Below are 19,160 nucleotides of genomic sequence, written 5' to 3' on the forward strand. Positions count from 1 at the left end.
TCTATCTATCTATCTATCTATCTATCTATCTATCTATCTATCTATCTGCAAGGGCATATGGACAAAGCCAAGTAACAAGGAAGTATGGGGTCATCCAAGAACCGAGAGACACCCTGGCTGACTACCACCACCACTACCAAAACCACCACCAAACCGAGAAGTCAAATGAGAAAGAAAATAGAAGGATATCTTAAAAATTAACCATGACTTTATGTTTATGAATATAAAAGGATAGTTCTCTAATGGGCTCAACTTTTGAAAAAATAACCAAAGAGATGAGGTAAGAAAAAAAAGTCAAACATAAACATGTATCATAAACCTGTTGGAATAACATCATTGAGGCTAGAGCATAGGTATCAAAATCTTGCAAAAAAAAAGAAAAGGGAAAAGTCTGTTTCACATAAGAGCAAATGAGCAGGGAAAGGAGAGATTTGTGGTGGATGGTGGTGTGTTATAGTGGAAAGACTGCAGGCTTTAAGCCAAGCTGCTTCACTGTTTACTCTTTGCGTAACCCTGAGCAAATTACATTTTGAAATATGCTATTAGAGAAAATAAAATTAATTCTTGGAAATTGCATTAGGGTTCTTCACAGAAATAGAACTAATAGGACCTGATATCTATCTATCTATCTATCATCTATCTAGAAATATGTATATATATATACACATAATTTATACATTATGTATATGTATATAAATACATATAATTATACATTATGTGAATATATTATATATAAAGATAATACATAAGTTATATAAAAATAATATATAATATTATATATAAAGAAATGTGCATATATATACAAATAATGTACAAATCATATAGACATTATAAGAAACTGGCTTATATGACTATGGAGGCTGAGAAGTCCTAAGATCTATAGTCAGTGAGCTCGAGATCCAGGAGAATCAATGTAGTTCCTGTCCAAGCCTGAAGGCCCAAGAACCAGAACTGATGGCATAATTTCCAGTCCAAAGGCTAGCACTTTTGAGACCCAAGAGGAGCCAAAGAGATGATATTTCATTTATGATTCAGGTTTATGTGGACAGAAGTGAAGTGCACCTATTCCAGGCTAGCCTCCCAAAACCTCCCACACAGGATTTGTCATGTTCCTTCCCTTTCCACTGCCCCAGGGCAGGATGCTTGGAAACCAGGCATTGAAGATGTTGGACGAGAGCTGTTTCACTGATCAGGAACACATATTTAGTATTTTATGTGAGCAGGAAATATACTTTTCTTCTGTTTGAACCATTACATATTTTGAGGTCTATTTATAACAGTCTTTCAGAGGAATCATACTTTTTATTCATTCAATTCCATTTAATTGTAAGATTCAGCTTGAATTCTGAAAATTTAACTTTGGAATATTTATTTCTAAAGGGTAGTGAAAGGAGTTGAGAAAGTATGAGTAACGTATCCTTCTCACATCTCAGTTGGTTAAGCAACTGCCTTCGGTTCAGGTCATGATCCTGGAGTCCTGGGATCGAGTCCCGCATCGGGCTCCCTGCTCAGTGGGGAGTCTGCTTCTCCCTCTGACCCTCCCCCCTCTCATGCTCTCTCTCTCTATCTCATTCTCTCTCTCAAATAAATAAATAAAATCTTTAAAAAAAAAGAGTAAAATAAATACTGAATCATTTACCTTGAAAAGAATATTGCAATTATAAGTATACATGCTGAGAAAAATTAGCAGAGGCATTCAATTATTTAATCTCACACATGCTTTGAAATCCTTTGCAAATTGGTGAGGTATTCATTATTTTTATTTAAAAAAAAACCAGGCCCATGTAATTTAGTCAATTACTAACATTACATATTGAATAAAATTTTTCTTTAGAATCTGATACTGAAATGAAAGATTATCTTCCAAAACTTGTTCTAAAAGTGATTAGAATTATAAAGGTGTAACTGTCATAAGTCAATTCTATTAATGATGTCAACTGAGTTTTTAAATTGTTTGGGAACAATATAAGCCTTTTTACCTTGTTTAATTGAAATTCATACACACACATGTATCATGTAGTAAAAATCATGTATTTATTATGTATTACAGTGTAACTTAGAACAATACTGGTTCATAAAGGTGAAGTTAATTATGATAGGGATTATATATTCAAGTTCTACTGCAGAATGTATCAAACTTTATCTTTTTCTTTAAATTGAGATTAATGTTTATGGTATTTCAATACAACAGTAGCAAAGAAGAAAGCACTCTTAAAAATTTTGTGTGTGTATGTATATATTTTTATATTATATAGACTCAAGGTATAATCTATGAAATAAGCTATAAAGGAGAAGTTAAAGATATAGAACAGGTCAATAGGAGAGAAGATGTCATTCTTTACAAATCAATCTTGTAATTTCGAAATCTGATTAATGTTTCAACCAGGAAGAACACGTAAGATAAAGTTGAATAAATTGTTAAAGGATAATACAAGAACAATTCCTATAACTGAGAAGTAGGGATCTCTAGATTGAAAGGGCCAAATGAGTGACAGTACAATGAATGAAAACAATGACATGCACCAGAAAATAATGTTGTGAAGTTTTAGAACACTGCTGATAAAGAAAAGCATCTGAAAGCTCCTAAAAGCAGCCCAAAATAAAGGAAGCAAGCAAGCAAGCAAGCAAGCGAGAGACACATTCACACCAAGAGGAAGGGGGCTGGGGCACAAAGGGGAGGAGATGAAAAAGAAGAGATAAACCTGCATTAGTTGGTTTGTAGACTAGGTTGGTGTTCAGTATTCAGATTGATTTGTTAAATTTTAAGCAAAGACACTGGAGAGGTTATAAGCCAAGAACTATAACCATAAATAGGCGTAGACTCTAAAAATAGTCTTCCCAGACCAAACAGTGTGGGAGTAGTTTTGTTACATAGCAATCTGTTTCATATACGTGTTCAGATAAATAGACAATCCATCAAAAAGGAATCACACATACCAAAAAGAAATGTATGTGGGCAAATGTAATGAGCAAACTGCTAGAATATAAATTGATGAACTAAGCAATTATTAGTTCTAAGATATATTATAGCCAAAAAAATATTGAATAGAAGTTTGTGTATGCTAGCCACTATTAATATTAATAGAGGTTTTGTAACAGTTGCAATAGCTTCATTATTTGGTTAGGCAAATGTCCTGGTCTGAACAATTTCTTTGCAAGAGATTTGGAGGATTTGTGATTGCAGAGAAATTGCTTCTAATCTTTGGTTGAGAATGCTATCTGTCCTATTTACATCATGATACATGGCATAAAGTGCTTTGGGAACAGGAGAGAGAGTTTAGCAATCAAATGTTCTTTTTTTTTTCGTAAATTTTCCCCCTAGATTGCTTACCTAACCCCAACATAATGTGGAAACACCTGAACACTCTCGATGTAGTTTAAATCTGTTAGCTGTTTGAAAACGTGCTTTGTGAGATTAGAAGAATACCATTTTCTTCTTAAAAAAAAAAGCTACTCTTTCATGAAAAATTTCCATATTATCACATAAAAGTATCCAGAAGTAATTCCATTTTAAAAACATTTGTTTTCTGCTAGAACTTTATTTCCTTCAGTAACATGGTGTATAATTTGAGGTGCAAAAAATACCTCAATTCTGATTAAAAGAATCCATTTATATCTAGATACTTATTTTGCTATTAATAAATCTACAAATTCACACACCTTGGTCAATAATCCCATGGGACTAACATAACTGACACTTAAACATCAATTATGAAGTCATTAGATTGGGATCTTTTTGTTTTTATTTTTCTTTATGTCTTTGGACTTTTTTCTGAAGAAGACTTTTCTCTCCCTACACTTATTTGAAAGATCATCATATATATGTCAAAGACTATGTAAACTTTTCTTAGTTTAAGATTTTTAATATTCGGGGCGCCTGGGTGGCTCAGTTGGTTAAGCGACTGCCTTCGGCTCAGGTCATGATCCTGGAGTCCCGGGATCGAGTCCCACGTCGGGCTCCCTGCTCGGCAGGGAGTCTGCTTCTCCCTCTGACCCTCCTCCCTCTCATGCTCTCTGTCTCTCATTCTCTCCTTCTCAAATAAATAAATAAAATCTTTAAAAAAAAAAAAAAAAAAAAAAAAAGATTTTTAATATTCATAACTTATTTTTCTACATGGTATGAGGTACACACATAACTTATTATTCTATGATTTTTTTCTAATAGCATCAGCACAATTAAAAGATAACATGTATCAAAAATAATTATACTCATAATAAAATAAACTTCTGTTCACTCAGTTTCTCTACTCAAAAATCTATTCTATTAATTAGTATATCAATCCCATTCTAATAAAATAGTATTTAATTATTTTTTAGTATTATTTGGTTCATGAGAGGTATTTTGTCACTCTTTTACCCAAAAATTTCTCGATTATTCTTGCATATTTTCTTTTCCCAAATAAGCTTTCTACATTCAATTGAACCATCTTTGTTGGTTATTATTATTAATTGTCATTGCATTTTACTTTTAGATTAATTTGGTAATAATTACAACATTGGGTCTTTGTATTTATGTTTGTCCATGTATTCAAATATTGTTTTATAAACCTCAGTAAACAGAGAATTCATCATATAAATATTATACATTCTTTCTCAGTTTTATTCTTTTTATTTCTTTTTTTCCTTTGTGAAAAGGACTGAGTTTCTATTATATTAGAAGTTAATAATGTACCTACCTGCAGTTTCTCAGAGGATTAAATGCAGTATACCTGGAAAACATTTTAAAAATTACCTGTTATACACTGTGATGAACATTATTTTTATCATTTGGAATTACTGTTTTTATGTTTATCTTTTACCTGGCCATCTTACTGAATGGTCTTATGTGTGCTAATAATGTGGATAATATAGTTAAGGAAAAATACCATTTGTAGATCATAAACATTTGTCTCCCCTTTTTCATATGTGTATTTCTTCCACTCATTGTATTGAATAGGACTACCAATTATATGCTAAAATTAACAAAATACTTTTTTAGAGGAATATTAAGAGTAATAATTCTATAGGTATTTATTCTTCTGATATTTAGCTTTTTTAATTTAATTTTATTATGTTATGTTAATACCATACATTGCATCATTAGTTTTGGATGTAGTGTTCCATGATTCATTGTTTACGTATAACACCCAGTACTCCATTCAATATGTGCCCTCTTTCCTGATATTTAGATTTAAAAAAAAATATAAACTTAATCAAGTTAAGAAATCCCCTATATCTGTTTGCTTGTTTATTTTTTTTTAAGATTTTATTTATTTATTTATTTGAGAGAGAGAGCACATGGGAGTGGGGGGCAATGGTGGAGGAGGAGAGGGAGAAGGACAAGCAGACTCCACGCGGAGTAGTAACTGCCACAGGGTTCTATCCCTCAACCCTGAGTTCATGACCTGAGCCAAAATCAAGAGGTCCACACCTGGGGCTCCTGGCTGGCACAGTCTGTTAAGTAGCTGACTCTTGATTTCAGCTCAGGTCATGATTCCAGGTCATTCCAGGTCACAATCCCAGGGTTGTGGGTTCAAGCCCCATGTTGAGCCCCCCGTGGGCTCCGTGCTCAGTGGGGAGTCTGCTTGAGATTCTGTCCCTCTCCCTTTGCTCCTCTCTGCCCCATTCACGTGCTCTCTCTCTCAGAATAAATAAATAAGTCTTAAAAAAAAAAAAAAGACTAAGATGCTTACCTGACTGAGCCACCCAGGCACCCCTGTTTGTTTAAGTGGCTGTTCATGAAATGCTTTTGGGAACATGTTATTCATACAGTTTTTCCTCCTTTATTTTGGTAATGCATTGGAAAATTCTACCAAATTTCCCATTGTTCAATCAACTTGTCATTCTTCGAATAAATTCTACTAGCTTATGACACTTGGCTCTTTAAATAACAGTTCCGGATTTGACTTGCTAATATACTTAGGACGTGGATCTATATTAATAAATAACATTGTATTTCTATGTATTTCTTTGTTTTCTCTTTGTCTATGTACACCATTCATGTCTGGTTTAGATTATGAAAGACAAAGAAAATGAGATGGGAAGTAGCCCATCTTTTCAAGGTTCTAGAATAGTATAATGGAACAAAGATACTCTTTCTCCTTGGAGATTTTTTAAAATCACTCCACCCTTCTGAATCTGAAACTTTTGGTGGAGAAACTCTGCATCTATTCTAAATTACAGGGAAATGAGATTAGGTGAGAAGGGCTGGTTAACTTGACCTCCGAGAAACAAAAATTAAACCGATAAAATTATAGCATTAATGAACACCTGGTATGTAATTAGTTTCTTATTTTTTAATATTTAATGTCCATCTCCTATGAGCAGAATCTACAAATACTTTGTCCACTAATATGTTCCTAGCACTGAAAATAGTGCCAAGCCCATAGTAGAGACACTCAATAAATTTTTGTTCATTCAATAAATGAATTAAGTAATAAAATAATTTTGTTTTGGTTGTGAATAAGTATTTATTTAGGGAAAAGTGAGAGGATTCTATGTAGTATAAATAATATCTATCAGAATATTAATATTTTAGCAACCTTTGCCTGAGACCAAAAAATATATATAGACACTCTGTTTCTTAGAAAAGTATGTTCCTAACTATATTCTCTCTGTTCAGGTTTATAACTTCACTCTACTCCAACACTAGGCTGCTTTTTTACTAGATTTATTTTTGGAATTCAGTGGAAGTGGGGAGGAGGAGGATATGGTGTAAGAATGCAGGTATTTTGATAACCATCTATATAATATTTTCAATATCATGCATACTATGAAGTTAAGTTTTTCTTTCCTATCAGTAGATATACTAAATTCCCTAAAGACAGTGATCAGAACTTTCTTAAGAAGATAATAGAATTTCTCCAAATAGAGGGGAAAACATTCAGTTCCATAGTATAATAAATCAGCTGGTAAACTTCCTTTTTTTAAAAAAGATTTTATTTATTTATTTGAGAGAGAGAGAGAGCATGCAAGAGCAGGGGAAAGGGGGAGAGAGAGAGGGAGAAGCAGACCACCTGCTGAGCAGAGAGTCCGATGTGGGACTCGATCCCAGGACCCTGGGATCACGACCTGAGCCAAAGGCAAATGCTTAACCGACTGAGCCGGTGCCCTGTAAACTTCCTTAATAAAAAAATAATTACTTGTTACTTTTAATATAGGTGCATGGATTAAAGAGAGAACATAGCTTATTTTTAATTTTTTTTAAGAATTTGTAATGAAAGGAAAAATTTGTTTTAGCTATTACTTTGTTGATCTCACAAATTGCCATACTTTCTCTTGCCTTTTTTTTTTTTTCCTTTACAGAGTCTATTTCTTCTTTTGGAACAAATACATCTCCCTAATCCCCAATCACTCTTTCTTTCCTCTGTTGTGTCCTGCTTATGTTTCAAGCTTTACCTACTTTTTGAAGACTTTTCCATCCACTGCTATTTTCCCCAGCCTTTGGTTAGAGCCCTATTTTAGCCATGATCATGTTTATTGTAATTATAATCGTTTCAATTTACATCTTAGTAGACTGTAGATTCATTAAGGCAGAAAAATTCTTTATTTAATTGTTGACCTTGTAAGCCCAACATAGCTTTAATAAAAAGTGGCAGTTACTCAATTTTTGTTAAATAAATGCATTTTTATTATTTTATTATTTTAAAAATATTTTTATTTATTTATTTGACAGAGAGAGAGAGAGAGTACAAGCAGGGGAGCTGCAGGTAGAGGGGGAGGGAGAACCAGGCCCCCCGCAGAGCAGGGAGTCTGACACGGGGCTCAATCCCAGGACCCTGAGATCATGACTTGAGTCAAAGACAGATGCTTAACCAACTGACCGTCCCAGGTGCCCTAATAAATGCATTTTTTAAAAGATTTTATTTATTTATTTGACAGAGAGAGACACAGTGAGAGAGGGAACACAAGCAGGGGGAGTGGGAGAGGGAGAAGCAGGCTTCCCGCTGAGCAGGGAGCCCGATGTGGGACTTGATCCCAGGACCCTGGGATCATGACCTGAGCCGAAGGCAGACGCTTAACGACTGAGCCACCCAGGCGCCCTAATAAATGCATTTTTAAGAAGCATGTTATACCCGTGATCAACCCAGCTTAGAAATGGAACTCCTTTACCTGGGCCTCAAAATTTAGTAGACAAGGTTGAATTCTTGTATTTGTTGTTGTACTCTTTTCTCAACCCTCCAATTTATACATATACAGTTGGGGAAAGAAAAAGGGAAGAAAGTAATGCAGGGATTTGTAGTAGGGAAAAATGGTTAAAAGTTTGAAAGACTCATCATTTTGCATATTAAGTTTACCTCTTTATGTCATAGCAGGAGTGAATTATATCACAATATCCCTTCCAAATTTTATTCCTTTTTTTGAATTTCTTTTTTTCCTAATTATAAAGTACTATAGAAGGAAACGTGGTAGGTTTCTGTTTATTGCTTTTTAAGCAACATGAAGCTGTTTGGTTTATTTTTTTCTCAGAAACCTACTGATGTCTATTGGCATAAAATGTAAAAGAGAGAGAGAGAGGGAGAGATTTTTTATTAAGAAAGACATTGTAAAACCCTTTGTGTCCATATATCTCATTGAGTGCCTCACGCGACTCAAAAACATGTGCTGGGTATTTATGCACCCTGCTGTCAACCCTAAACTAATACATCTGAGGTAGCCATCTTCTTCCTTCTCTCATTTCTTTTCACGACTGAGTTAACTTATTCCCCTGCCTTTCACAAAAGAAGTCCAAGAAAATGTAGGCTCAGGTATTAATAGAAAAAATCAAACCCGAGGGGCACCTGGGTGGCTCAGTCGGTTAAGCATCTGCCTTCGGCTCAGGTCATGATCCCAGGGTCCTGAGATGGAGCCCCGCATCGGGCTCCCTGCTCCGCGGGGAGCTTGCTTCTCCCTCTCCTCCCTGCTCCTGTTCTCTCTCGCTATCTCTGTCTCGATTTCTCAAATAAATAAATAAAATCTTTAAAAAATACCAAAACTGATCCAATCTAAGTAGATTTACAGGAATGTATACACATCATCTAAAAACTTTCCTAATGAAATCATTTTTCTAGGTCCCAGAGGAGGGTAGATTCTATGTACATAAAAACAGAGGATTGGGAGCTAAGCTTTCTTAGCTTAGTTAAGAAATTCTTCTGCAGAATTTCTGTGAAATTCTTAGCTATTTAACTTAAGAAGACTTTATGTCTAAATAGTAACTGCAGTGTTGTTGTTGTTTTTTTTAATGTAGTATGTTTAAAAAGACTCCAGGAAAACATTTTTAAAGTTATTATTGGATGGTAGGAGTATGGGGCGGAGTTGGCCTTAGAGAAATGATAGCAGGATTAATAAAAAGTATTTTAAAAAGCACATGCTGGACTCAAGTCAGTATAGCTCCAGAAGACAGGAGCAGAAAGACAAGATGAATGATGTGAAGCTTGCTGTCTTGGGTGGTGAAGGAACAGGCAAATCTGGTGAGTGGTGTTGTTTCCTATGAAGTGGTTCAGAGAGGAATATATTGACCTAACAGATAGATATACCTATATAATTATGTATATTATTTTTCATTAGCAGTTTTCATTTTTTTTGAGTAAATAGTGCAATTAACTGTATATTTATAGCATTTATAGATGGTTTGAGAAAGATAACTGAAGTGTTAATTTATACTTTGTTTAAAATTCATAGGAATCATGGTAAATCCCTCCATCATTGTCCCACCTACTTCTCACTCCAACACACCTGCCCTCACATCCACTAGTAGCCAAACAATAGTCTTGGACTTATTCTTCTGCTCTGAGACTAAGGGTGGAGAAAAGTTCATGGAGACCTGTGGATTTTTTTTTTAAAGATTTTTATTTATTTTTATTTTTTTGAGAGAGAGAGAGAGAGAGAGAGAGAGCATGAGCAGGGGGAGGAGCAGATGGAGAGGGAATGGGAGAAGTAGACTCTCTGCTGAGTGTGGAGCCCAGGGCAGGGCTTAATCCCAGGACCCTAAGATCATGACCTGCGCTGAAGTCAGGTGCTTAACAAACTGAGCCACCCAGCACTTACTGTTGTCTATTGGCTTGGATTATTTTTTAAATGCAACATTATTGAGGTGAAAAAACTTAGGATGGGCATGGTTTCATAGATGCTTGGGGACTGAGCTACAGCTGCCCTAACTTTGGAAGCCATGGTTTTGTTTTATTTTACCGGATTTTGTTTTCGGTTCCATTATGATGGTCAGGATGCCACCAGTGGAAGTCCTGAACCATACACCTGGCCAAACCCAGGAGCTACAACAAGATAAACTGATACTAGGAGTCCTTTTTCTGGTTTCCTGGATGTTGAAGTCCCAATCCTGTAAATGCTTGATCTTGTCCTTGTTCCTATTAGCACGCCGCATCTTGGAGCCAGATTTAATCCAATAAAGAATATAAAGAGATGTTATAGTTCTTGAATCTCAAACTTAATGAGAACTCTGTTTCTGTTACATAAAGTAAGCTGTCTTACCTGTTTGCATTCATGAATTAATTACCTAGTGATTTGAATAGGCAGATCACTTTCTTTCTAGTCTTTTAATCTTTATAGTTGTACAGTGAAAATCTTGCTGACTATTATTTAGACTAGAATTTAATAAAGCTTTAAGGTCTGCATTAACGCTTGGTAATTTTTGAGCTGAAAGATAAAACCTTATGTACATAGCTAAGTTGTCTGTGTTCTAACACAGAAAAGACCCTAAATCCAGCATGTTTGTTTTGCAGCCCTTACAGTAAGGTTTCTTACCAAACGATTCATTGGAGAATATGCCTCTAACTTTGGTAAGTCACCACTCGAGACTTTTTTCACCTTTAAAATGTCAGCATTTTAATTAAATCACAATTAAGCTCACTGAAGCATTTTGATAGTATTTTCCATTGTTGCACTTTTAAGCAACTTATTTATTCAGATTTTGGTTGGAAATGCCAAAATAGGTACTTGAATTGAATGTTCTTTTATGATAAAATTCACCCAACTTGATGTTAAGTGAGATGGATTAGAAAGTCTGTTTGTTTCAAGCTAGAATTAGAAGAATATTAAAACTGAGATTCTCCCCCCAATATTGCAAAGCATGTGAGTATGAATAATTTCATAAACTATAAAACAGTTCTGAAATTAAATAAACATCTGTTGAAAGATAAGGACAAATTAATTACAAAAGCACTAGAACTACAAAATAAAGCTTATTTTAATTGTAAAACAGTGTGAAAATAACAGGAAAATTACGCCTTGATTAAAGATCATATCATAATTATCTAGGTTGCTTATCTAAGTTTCAGAGAAATTCTTAAATAGGTGCCAGGGCACCTTAATATAATCTTAGAATCATTTTACTAACTCTGTTCTATTTTTTATTTTGATCAGAATTAGTGTAACATATGGGAAATACCACAGTGGGACATTAATAAAAAGTGAGGAATTTTGCCAGAGTTTTGAGTATATTTTTGGCTCAGCAATTAATCAATATAATGGTACTAATATCTCACCTGACTTAAGGCATGAGGGAAGTGTTTTTGCTTTTTGTGTTTTAAACAAGTACAACAGATTTATAAAAAAATGTATGAGAATTGGGATAAAGGGGAATGATTTTGATTTTTTTGTTCCATAATTCCTAGAGTAATAGAAGTTATCATTGCAAATGTGTTTTCCATAAGAAACAATTACCCCCACCAAAAAATATTTTTTAGCCTCCATTCAGGAGGCTAAAATTGTTAGACATTGTTAGGCATTTAGATAATGTCTAAAATTATTAGACAATTTTAAAAGTAACTTTAAAGTATTGTATTGCTTTCTACATGTATCTAATATACTATTTCAGTCCATATGACATTGTGAACATTTTAGGGAAAGTGTTTGGAAACTGATTAAAGAAAGCAGAAATACATAGAAAGAGAAATTCCCTATTGTTTCATTTCTCACGTCAAAAACCTCAGTCAGAAATGTCAATATAACACAAAATAGGAGTCAGGCATGAAAAAATGGTCCAGAATGACAAAACAAAGCAAAACATAACATAAATAAAACCATACCCCAAAATAACAGCAGTAACAACAACAACAAAATCTCCTTAATCTTTTATAAGATATAATTATATAAACAAATGAAGTGTACACATTTCTGGCTGGTACATTTCCATTAAAAAAAATAAGACTTAGAGACATTTTGAAAAAACAACCAAATGAGCAAAAGGTCATCCGTGCATGAGGACAAACTAGCAAAAAATGACTCCATCTTGTAAATGAAGACCAGAAAGGGAAAATAATAAAATTCTACAAAGTTAAGAGTTAGTGACCCCTGCTGGCAGTTTTTGAGTTTTGAGTAGATATTTTAAATGTCTAGAAGGAACTTTTATGGTTCACAGTCAGAAGTAAGCCTGTGAAGTTAGAAGGAACTGTCTGAAAACATCTTTTAAGGCTTAATGAAACTGTGCAAATCTCATTAAATGTAACCTAAAAGGATTTTAAAATTCATTCTTAACCCCCTGAAGTTAGTTCCCCAAATGTTTGCTACATCTTTTTAACTATGGGTTACATTGCCAGAATGGGACGTGATTTTTTTTTGTCAGTGTGCATTTTGGAGAGAAGTAGGTCTTTTATTAAACCCTGGAGGAAAAGTTACAGAAAAGTAGTCCTTTATTCATTTAACTAATATTTATTGAGCACCTACCATGTCCCAGATACTCTTCTAGGTAGAGAAGCTATAGCAGTGAACAAAAAAGACAATTATCCAAGCCCCCATAAGATTTATATTCAGGAAGTAAGGGTCAATTAAAAAAATTAAGTATAAGTTATGCCACATTTTGATAAATGCTATGAAGAAAAAACAGCCTGGTGGAATGGCACTAATATGGTATGTGACCATTTAAAATTGGGTAGTTAGGGTAGATGTTGCTGAGAAGGTGACATTTGAACAGAGGCATGAAGGTGGTGAAAACTGAGCCATGAATATATCTGGAGGATTACATTCCAGGCAAGAAGAACAATTACCAAAATTCTCAGGCAGGAACTTTCTGAAAAAGTTGAGGAACGGTATGGAGGATGGTGTAGCTCGAGTGCAAAGAATTTGAGGGAGAATAGCCAGAGAAGTCATGTGGGACTAGACAATGAGGGCCATTCTTAGGCATTTTAAAGGCTTTGGTTTATCCAAGTGAGATGGGGAGCCATTGGAGAGATTTGATAGACAAGTGATATGATTTGGGTACAAGGTTCACTTTTGTTTCTGTGTTGAGAATAGAGTAGGCATAAGAAGGGATTTAGGAAAGGGGTAAAGCAGAGAGATAAATTAGGAGGTTTTGTAATAATCTAAACAAAAAATAATGATGTATTAACAATGGAGATGATGAGAAACAGACAAATTCAAAATATACTTTAAAAATACAGTAAAAAGGAATTTTTAATAGTATAAATATGGAAGCTAAGAGACAGACAGGATCAAGGATGACTTAAAGGTTTTAACCTGATCAGCAGGAGATATGGGTATGTCATTTAGTGAAATGGAAAACTGAAAAATAGTCTTTTCAGTGAGATCTGGGATTCAGTTTTAAGTGTGTTCAGGTTTAAATGTCTATTCGGTATCTAAAGGGAGATATGCAATAGCAGGAGTTGTTTGCATCTGAAGTTCAAGGAAGAGTTCTAGGCTACAGATATAAATTGGGTTCATTAGCAATAATTCTTCTATAAAACTCTGAATGAGCTTAGCAAGGGAGTATATAGAGAGGAGAGATCCATAAACTGGACCCATGTTTGGAGAGTGAGAAGACATGATGGGACAAATAAAAAAGATTAATAAAGAGCAACAAGAAATAAAGAAAAAACCCAGGGGAGTATGTTGCCTTCAAAGCCACATGAAGGAAACATTTTAAGGAGGTAGGAGTGGTCGACTATATTAATGCTACTAGGGCAAGTAAGATCAAGATATAGAATTAGCCATTGAATCTAAAACCATAATTTTGATAAGAACAGTTTTAGTTAAGTAATTGGAGCTAAAGCCTGATTGGAATAATTCAAAGAACTCGGGGGAGAGAAATTGGACATGGGGAGTTAGATATTTACTAAAAAAGCCAACAGAGAAATGGGGCAATAGTTGAAGAGGTTGGGGGTTCTAAAGGATTGTTTTTAGAAATTCAGCTGTTAGTAATGATATAGTAAAAAGGAACAATTTATGATTCAGAAGAGAGAGGTAGAATTGGTGGGGTCATGTCTTTCAGTAGATCAGATTAAATGGTAACTAGTTTCTAGTGAATGGATTGGCCTTACACAGAAACACAGATAACTCATCCATAGTTATAGGATGGAAGATAAGTATATAAGCACAATAGCATATAGTTGAATAGGTATGGTGGTGAAGTTTATTTGTAAGAAATATATATCTATATATATGAGCATACATATATATATATGAGCAAATATAACAAATATATGTATTTGACCACTGACATTTAAAAAAAGCCACTGTACTATTCTACTAGAAGATAACCAGTTGAATTTGCAAGACTGTGATCCAAATATGAGTTTATTTATTTTTTTATTCTGGAGTATTTCCATACTGCAATGAATATATGCATATTTTGCAGAATCTATCTATAGCAAGCATTTGTATTTGGAAGGGAAGCAACTGAATCTAGAAATATACGACCCCTGTTCTCAAGTAAGTAAAACAAAATATGCTTTTATTTTATTTTTTCAATCATGATTTGAAGAAGATTGGATAAGAGCAAGTGAAAATAAAGTTGCCAGTCTTAAAACTGAAATTTATTCTCAATTTTAATTAAGGTTTTAAGAGATTATTTTTAATATTATAAATTCCATTATCTAGCTTCTCTTTAAAATTATGACAGAAATTATAGTAAAATTTCTTTAAAATAGCAATATTAGGTTGCATTTATATTTCTAGGAGGTCACAGTATAGCTATTAGAAATTAATATTTTAGGGGTGCCTGGGTGGCTCAGTCAGTTAAGCATCTGCCTTCAGCTCAGGTCATGATCCCAGGGTCCTGGGCGTCGGGCTCCCTGCTCGGCGGGGAGTCTGCTTCTCCCTCTCCCTCTGCAGCAGCCCCTGCTTGTGCTCTCTTCTCTCTCTCAAATAAATAAATAAAATCTTAAAAAAAGGAAGTTAATAGTTTAATGGCTTATCAATTCAGTTTATATTTTCACTAAGTTGTATTTGTAACTAACCATTGCCAATAAACCATAAGCAAGGTAGATTTTTAGTACAAACTCCTTTGTCTATTCAAAGACAAAAAAGTTAAAATAGGATTATCTAAATAAGAGAAGGAATGGTCAGCTGTTCAAGATTTCAGAACAGCTCCAGGAGACAGATTCATTTAGCTATGTAAAATATCCCTTAAATGTTTTTAGCTAAACCTTATCAGTGTTTTTTTTTTTCTGATTTAAATCTAGTACCAAAAATCAATAAATAATCCATTTACTAATATTGATAGAAAACATTTTCTTTTTTCAAAACAAATATGTGAATATTAATTCAAAGGGCAATTATTAGAGCTTATCCAACTTTCAAAAAAGTAAAGATATTTTCTTAGAGAAAAGTTGCAAATGAGATAGATAATAAAACTTTATTATACTTCCTCTTTATTTTAAACATTTAATCACTTTTAATTAAAGAAAGAGTGATAAGGAAGAGAGGACCAAAGAAACTACATTTTAGAAAATATCAGTCTTTGGCTTATTAAAGTCTCTTTTAGGTGAAATGGTTTTCCATTAATTAATTGTCTAAAGTGTAAAATGCAGGTGGACTATCCCACCAGTCTCAATGTGCTTGATTTATTTTCAGCCACAGAAAGCAAAATTTTCCCTCACAAGTGAGCTGCACTGGGCAGATGGGTTTGTTATTGTGTATGACATCAGTGACAGGTCCTCATTTGCTTTTGCAAAAGCACTGATCTACAGAATTCGGGAGCCACAAACTAGTCACTGTAAAAGGTAAGATATTCTTCATTCCTCTCTCCTTTCTTTTGAGTAAATCATCATACAGCTATAAGCATCATTAGGAAGAGTTTAATACAGCCTTCCAATTACAAAATTTAACAGCCCTGAACAATTCACCTTCCATTCCACAGGAGTTGCACATGTAGTAAAAGGAATAAGATGAGAATACTTTATATCCTGGCTGACATAAACAGTTACTTGCTCTGAGTAAATGGCTATTTTACAAGACAGATTCTATTGTTAACATGACACTCACTTGCAAAATCATAGTCCTCTGTACACAAGACAGTTCACTTTCCAACCTTTTCATTCCCACAAAAATGTTAAGGATACTAAATAAATCCAAATTCATTACATTTGGCATCCAATTCATAGTGATTGGGTTGTTCAATCTATCAAAGCAAAATAGACTGAATAGTCAAACCATTACAAATTCTAAGTATGAGAATACATTTTTCTCTGTTTCACCTCCTAAAATAAAGAGCTGGTCAATGATTTCCCATTGTTAGTTGTTTTGACATGAGTAACTATGAAGGAAGACAGAACTGTGCCTTAAACCATTCTTGTATTAGTAGATATAAGTTTAACCATACGAATTTCCCATTTAGCTTTCCTTATTTTTTGTTTTAGCCTTTTGCATTTAAAATATTTATGTTTGTTCAACATGCTGATATAAACGTTCCTTTGTGCTGTGGATCAGATCTGCCCTTAGAGTCTGAAATAACATTCTAATCTGGGAATCAAGAAACACAGTATTAGCACTGAAAATTCATATATGTGTTTTTATATCTATTTTAAATGCCCACTATCAAGAAACCATAGATAATAATTGATAAAGGGTATTTCCCTGGAGTCAATTGGCATACATTCTTGTTTAGATCTGATTGACCTTAGGTAAACCACTTTAATCTCTAGACCTAATTATTCTGATTATAAAACTGATAGAAACATGGTAGGAGAAAAGGATGTGATTCTTCTAAGGTACCTCACAGCTCTGATTTCCTCTAATATTACAGATTTTTATTTGAACTCCATTGTTTTAAGCATTAAATGCCTCATATTTAGGCAGCATAACTTAGGTAAAGGATAGTAATAAACTTCTTTTGCTATTCCTCCAAATCAGAAGAATCACTTAAGAACACTCAGAAACATAAAAACACCTATACTTGATGTTTTTCAGGCAATTTTCTTAATGCACTAAATAATTTTTCGAATATTTCCAGTTCTCAATCTGTGGATAGACTAGAATAGCAAAATATGTTACTGTTTTATAAAATTGCATCTGATATTTGTGAGTCTTCAAAATATTTCACTTATCCTTCCCCATTAATTCTTTACAATAATTTTCTGAACTATACAGAAAAAGATAGAAATACCCTCAAAAGCCTAACACATACAGTGCTTTCCCCCTCACCACTCACACCATCATGCGAATGAAACCAACTTTGAGCAGAATATAAAGACGGTATCTCTTCAGAGTTGCAGCCTGCATTTATCCATTTTTTCCCCCTAAAGTAGATAACTTGGCAGAGTTCCATGGCATTTGAGGACTAGTTGTCTTACTATATCCTTCAAATTCTGTTTTAGAAATGTGTCACTACAACCAAGGAGAATATATGGATATATTGATATTTGCTGAAGACATTATCTTAACAAAAAAAACATATTTCTTAAATAAATAGAAAAATTGTACAAGGTCATAAGATCATAACATTTTTCTCTAGAGTATAGTGTAATGGATATTAACAAAAAACAAACAGCAGCGCATATTGAGTAATATTTTCCCTGGGAAAATTATATCTAAATTGTTCAATTACAGTAACTCTTCAGTAAAGAGACATTAGTCTTCCTCTTTCAACTGATAAGGAAATGAAAAATAATACTTGGTAAGCATCTTTTGTTGGCTGTCACTCTGCTACATATTTTTATATCCATCATTTAATTTGATCTCTATGAGAATTCTGCATAATGAATGCTGTTTTGCCATTGTTTTACATATAGGAAAGTTGAAAGTGGGAAAAGTAAGTCATGCCTTATTAGTAAACAGTCATAATTCAAGAATAGGTTTATATCAATGCAGATCCTATGCTTTAAGAGTCTTGCTGCTTTTGTGTCACACACTACGTTCTATCTAAAGTAATTTTTGTAAGTAAATGGGGATATGTGTCATACACATACATATGACGATAAGGAACACACACACACTATTTTTTTTTCTTTTGGTCTGTAATTCCTTTTGATATAAACCTACTTAATGAGAAAAAAAAAAAAAGGTTAAAATAATCTTTGCCAGAGTTGTGTTCTGTATTTCAGAGCTGTGGGATCCGCCGTGCTTTTGGTTGGTAACAAGCGAGATCTGTGTCATGTCCGAGAGGTTGGCTGGGAAGAAGGACAGAAGCTGGCTCTGGATAACCAGTGCCAGTTCTGTGAGTTGTCTGCAGCAGACCAGTCTCTGGAGGTACAAATGATGTTTACCAGAATTATCAAGGACATCCTGACAAACTTCAAACTCAAAGAAAAGAGAAGACCTAGTGGATCAAAATCAATGGCTAAATTGATCAATAATGTATTTGGAAAGAGACGGAAATCTGTTTAGCAGACATATAATCCTAGGGGACTTATTATATCAGAGAGTTCCAAATAGTCACATGATAATTAAATGTACCCTTTGTATGTAATTTTTTTAAATAATACTCTTCGAGATATGAAATGACCGAACATAAGCCACCGCTGTGTTTTCAAATATATAGTTTGCCTTTTTGGTTGTTTGAATCTTGTACACCCTGCTTCACACTAAACCTTGTTCTTTTTTACATAGAATAACACTCACTATAACTACTGATGCATTGCTATGCAGTTTACCTTGCCAAATAAACTCTGCTTAATAATTTTATTAAACTACCATTCCATAGGTCTCAGTTGACCTTTCTTTTATTTATTTCTTTTGAGTGAAATATGTAGTTATATTTCATATAGTTAATATGTTACAGTGCTGAATTTATGAATTTGTGGAAGTTCACAATTTAGTCGAAATGCATGAATTTAATTCTGAAATTTTAATTTTGAAAAATACTTATTACTCATACTACTTATTTTACTTATAACTTAGGCCTTGAGAAGCTAAATTCCTTGCCTGTAAGTATAGTCTGTATTTGGTCTGATGATGAAAAATTCTGCCTCTCTTCGTACTCTTTGCTAAGGAGGGTAATTATCACAGAGAGATTACCTTATACAGCTTTTCAT

The 19,160-nt window shown here is 33.8% G+C and overlaps 1 protein-coding gene across 1 annotated transcript; it reads left to right on the top strand.

Moving 5' to 3' along the window:
- The first annotated feature begins 9,299 nt into the window (after nt 1–9,299).
- Nucleotides 9,300–18,791, top strand: RERGL (RERG like). Its single transcript, XM_021690628.1, has 5 exons — nt 9,300–9,428; nt 10,698–10,754; nt 14,546–14,619; nt 15,763–15,911; nt 18,231–18,791. The coding sequence occupies exons 1-5, from the start codon at nt 9,326–9,328 to the stop codon at nt 18,511–18,513; spliced, it is 666 nt and encodes a 221-aa protein (XP_021546303.1). The 5' UTR covers nt 9,300–9,325; the 3' UTR covers nt 18,514–18,791.
- Nucleotides 18,792–19,160: the final 369 nt, after the last annotated feature.

The sequence above is a fragment of the Neomonachus schauinslandi genome, chromosome 5 (assembly GCF_002201575.2).
Source record: "Neomonachus schauinslandi chromosome 5, ASM220157v2, whole genome shotgun sequence".
NCBI classification, from domain to species: Eukaryota; Metazoa; Chordata; class Mammalia; order Carnivora; family Phocidae; genus Neomonachus; species Neomonachus schauinslandi.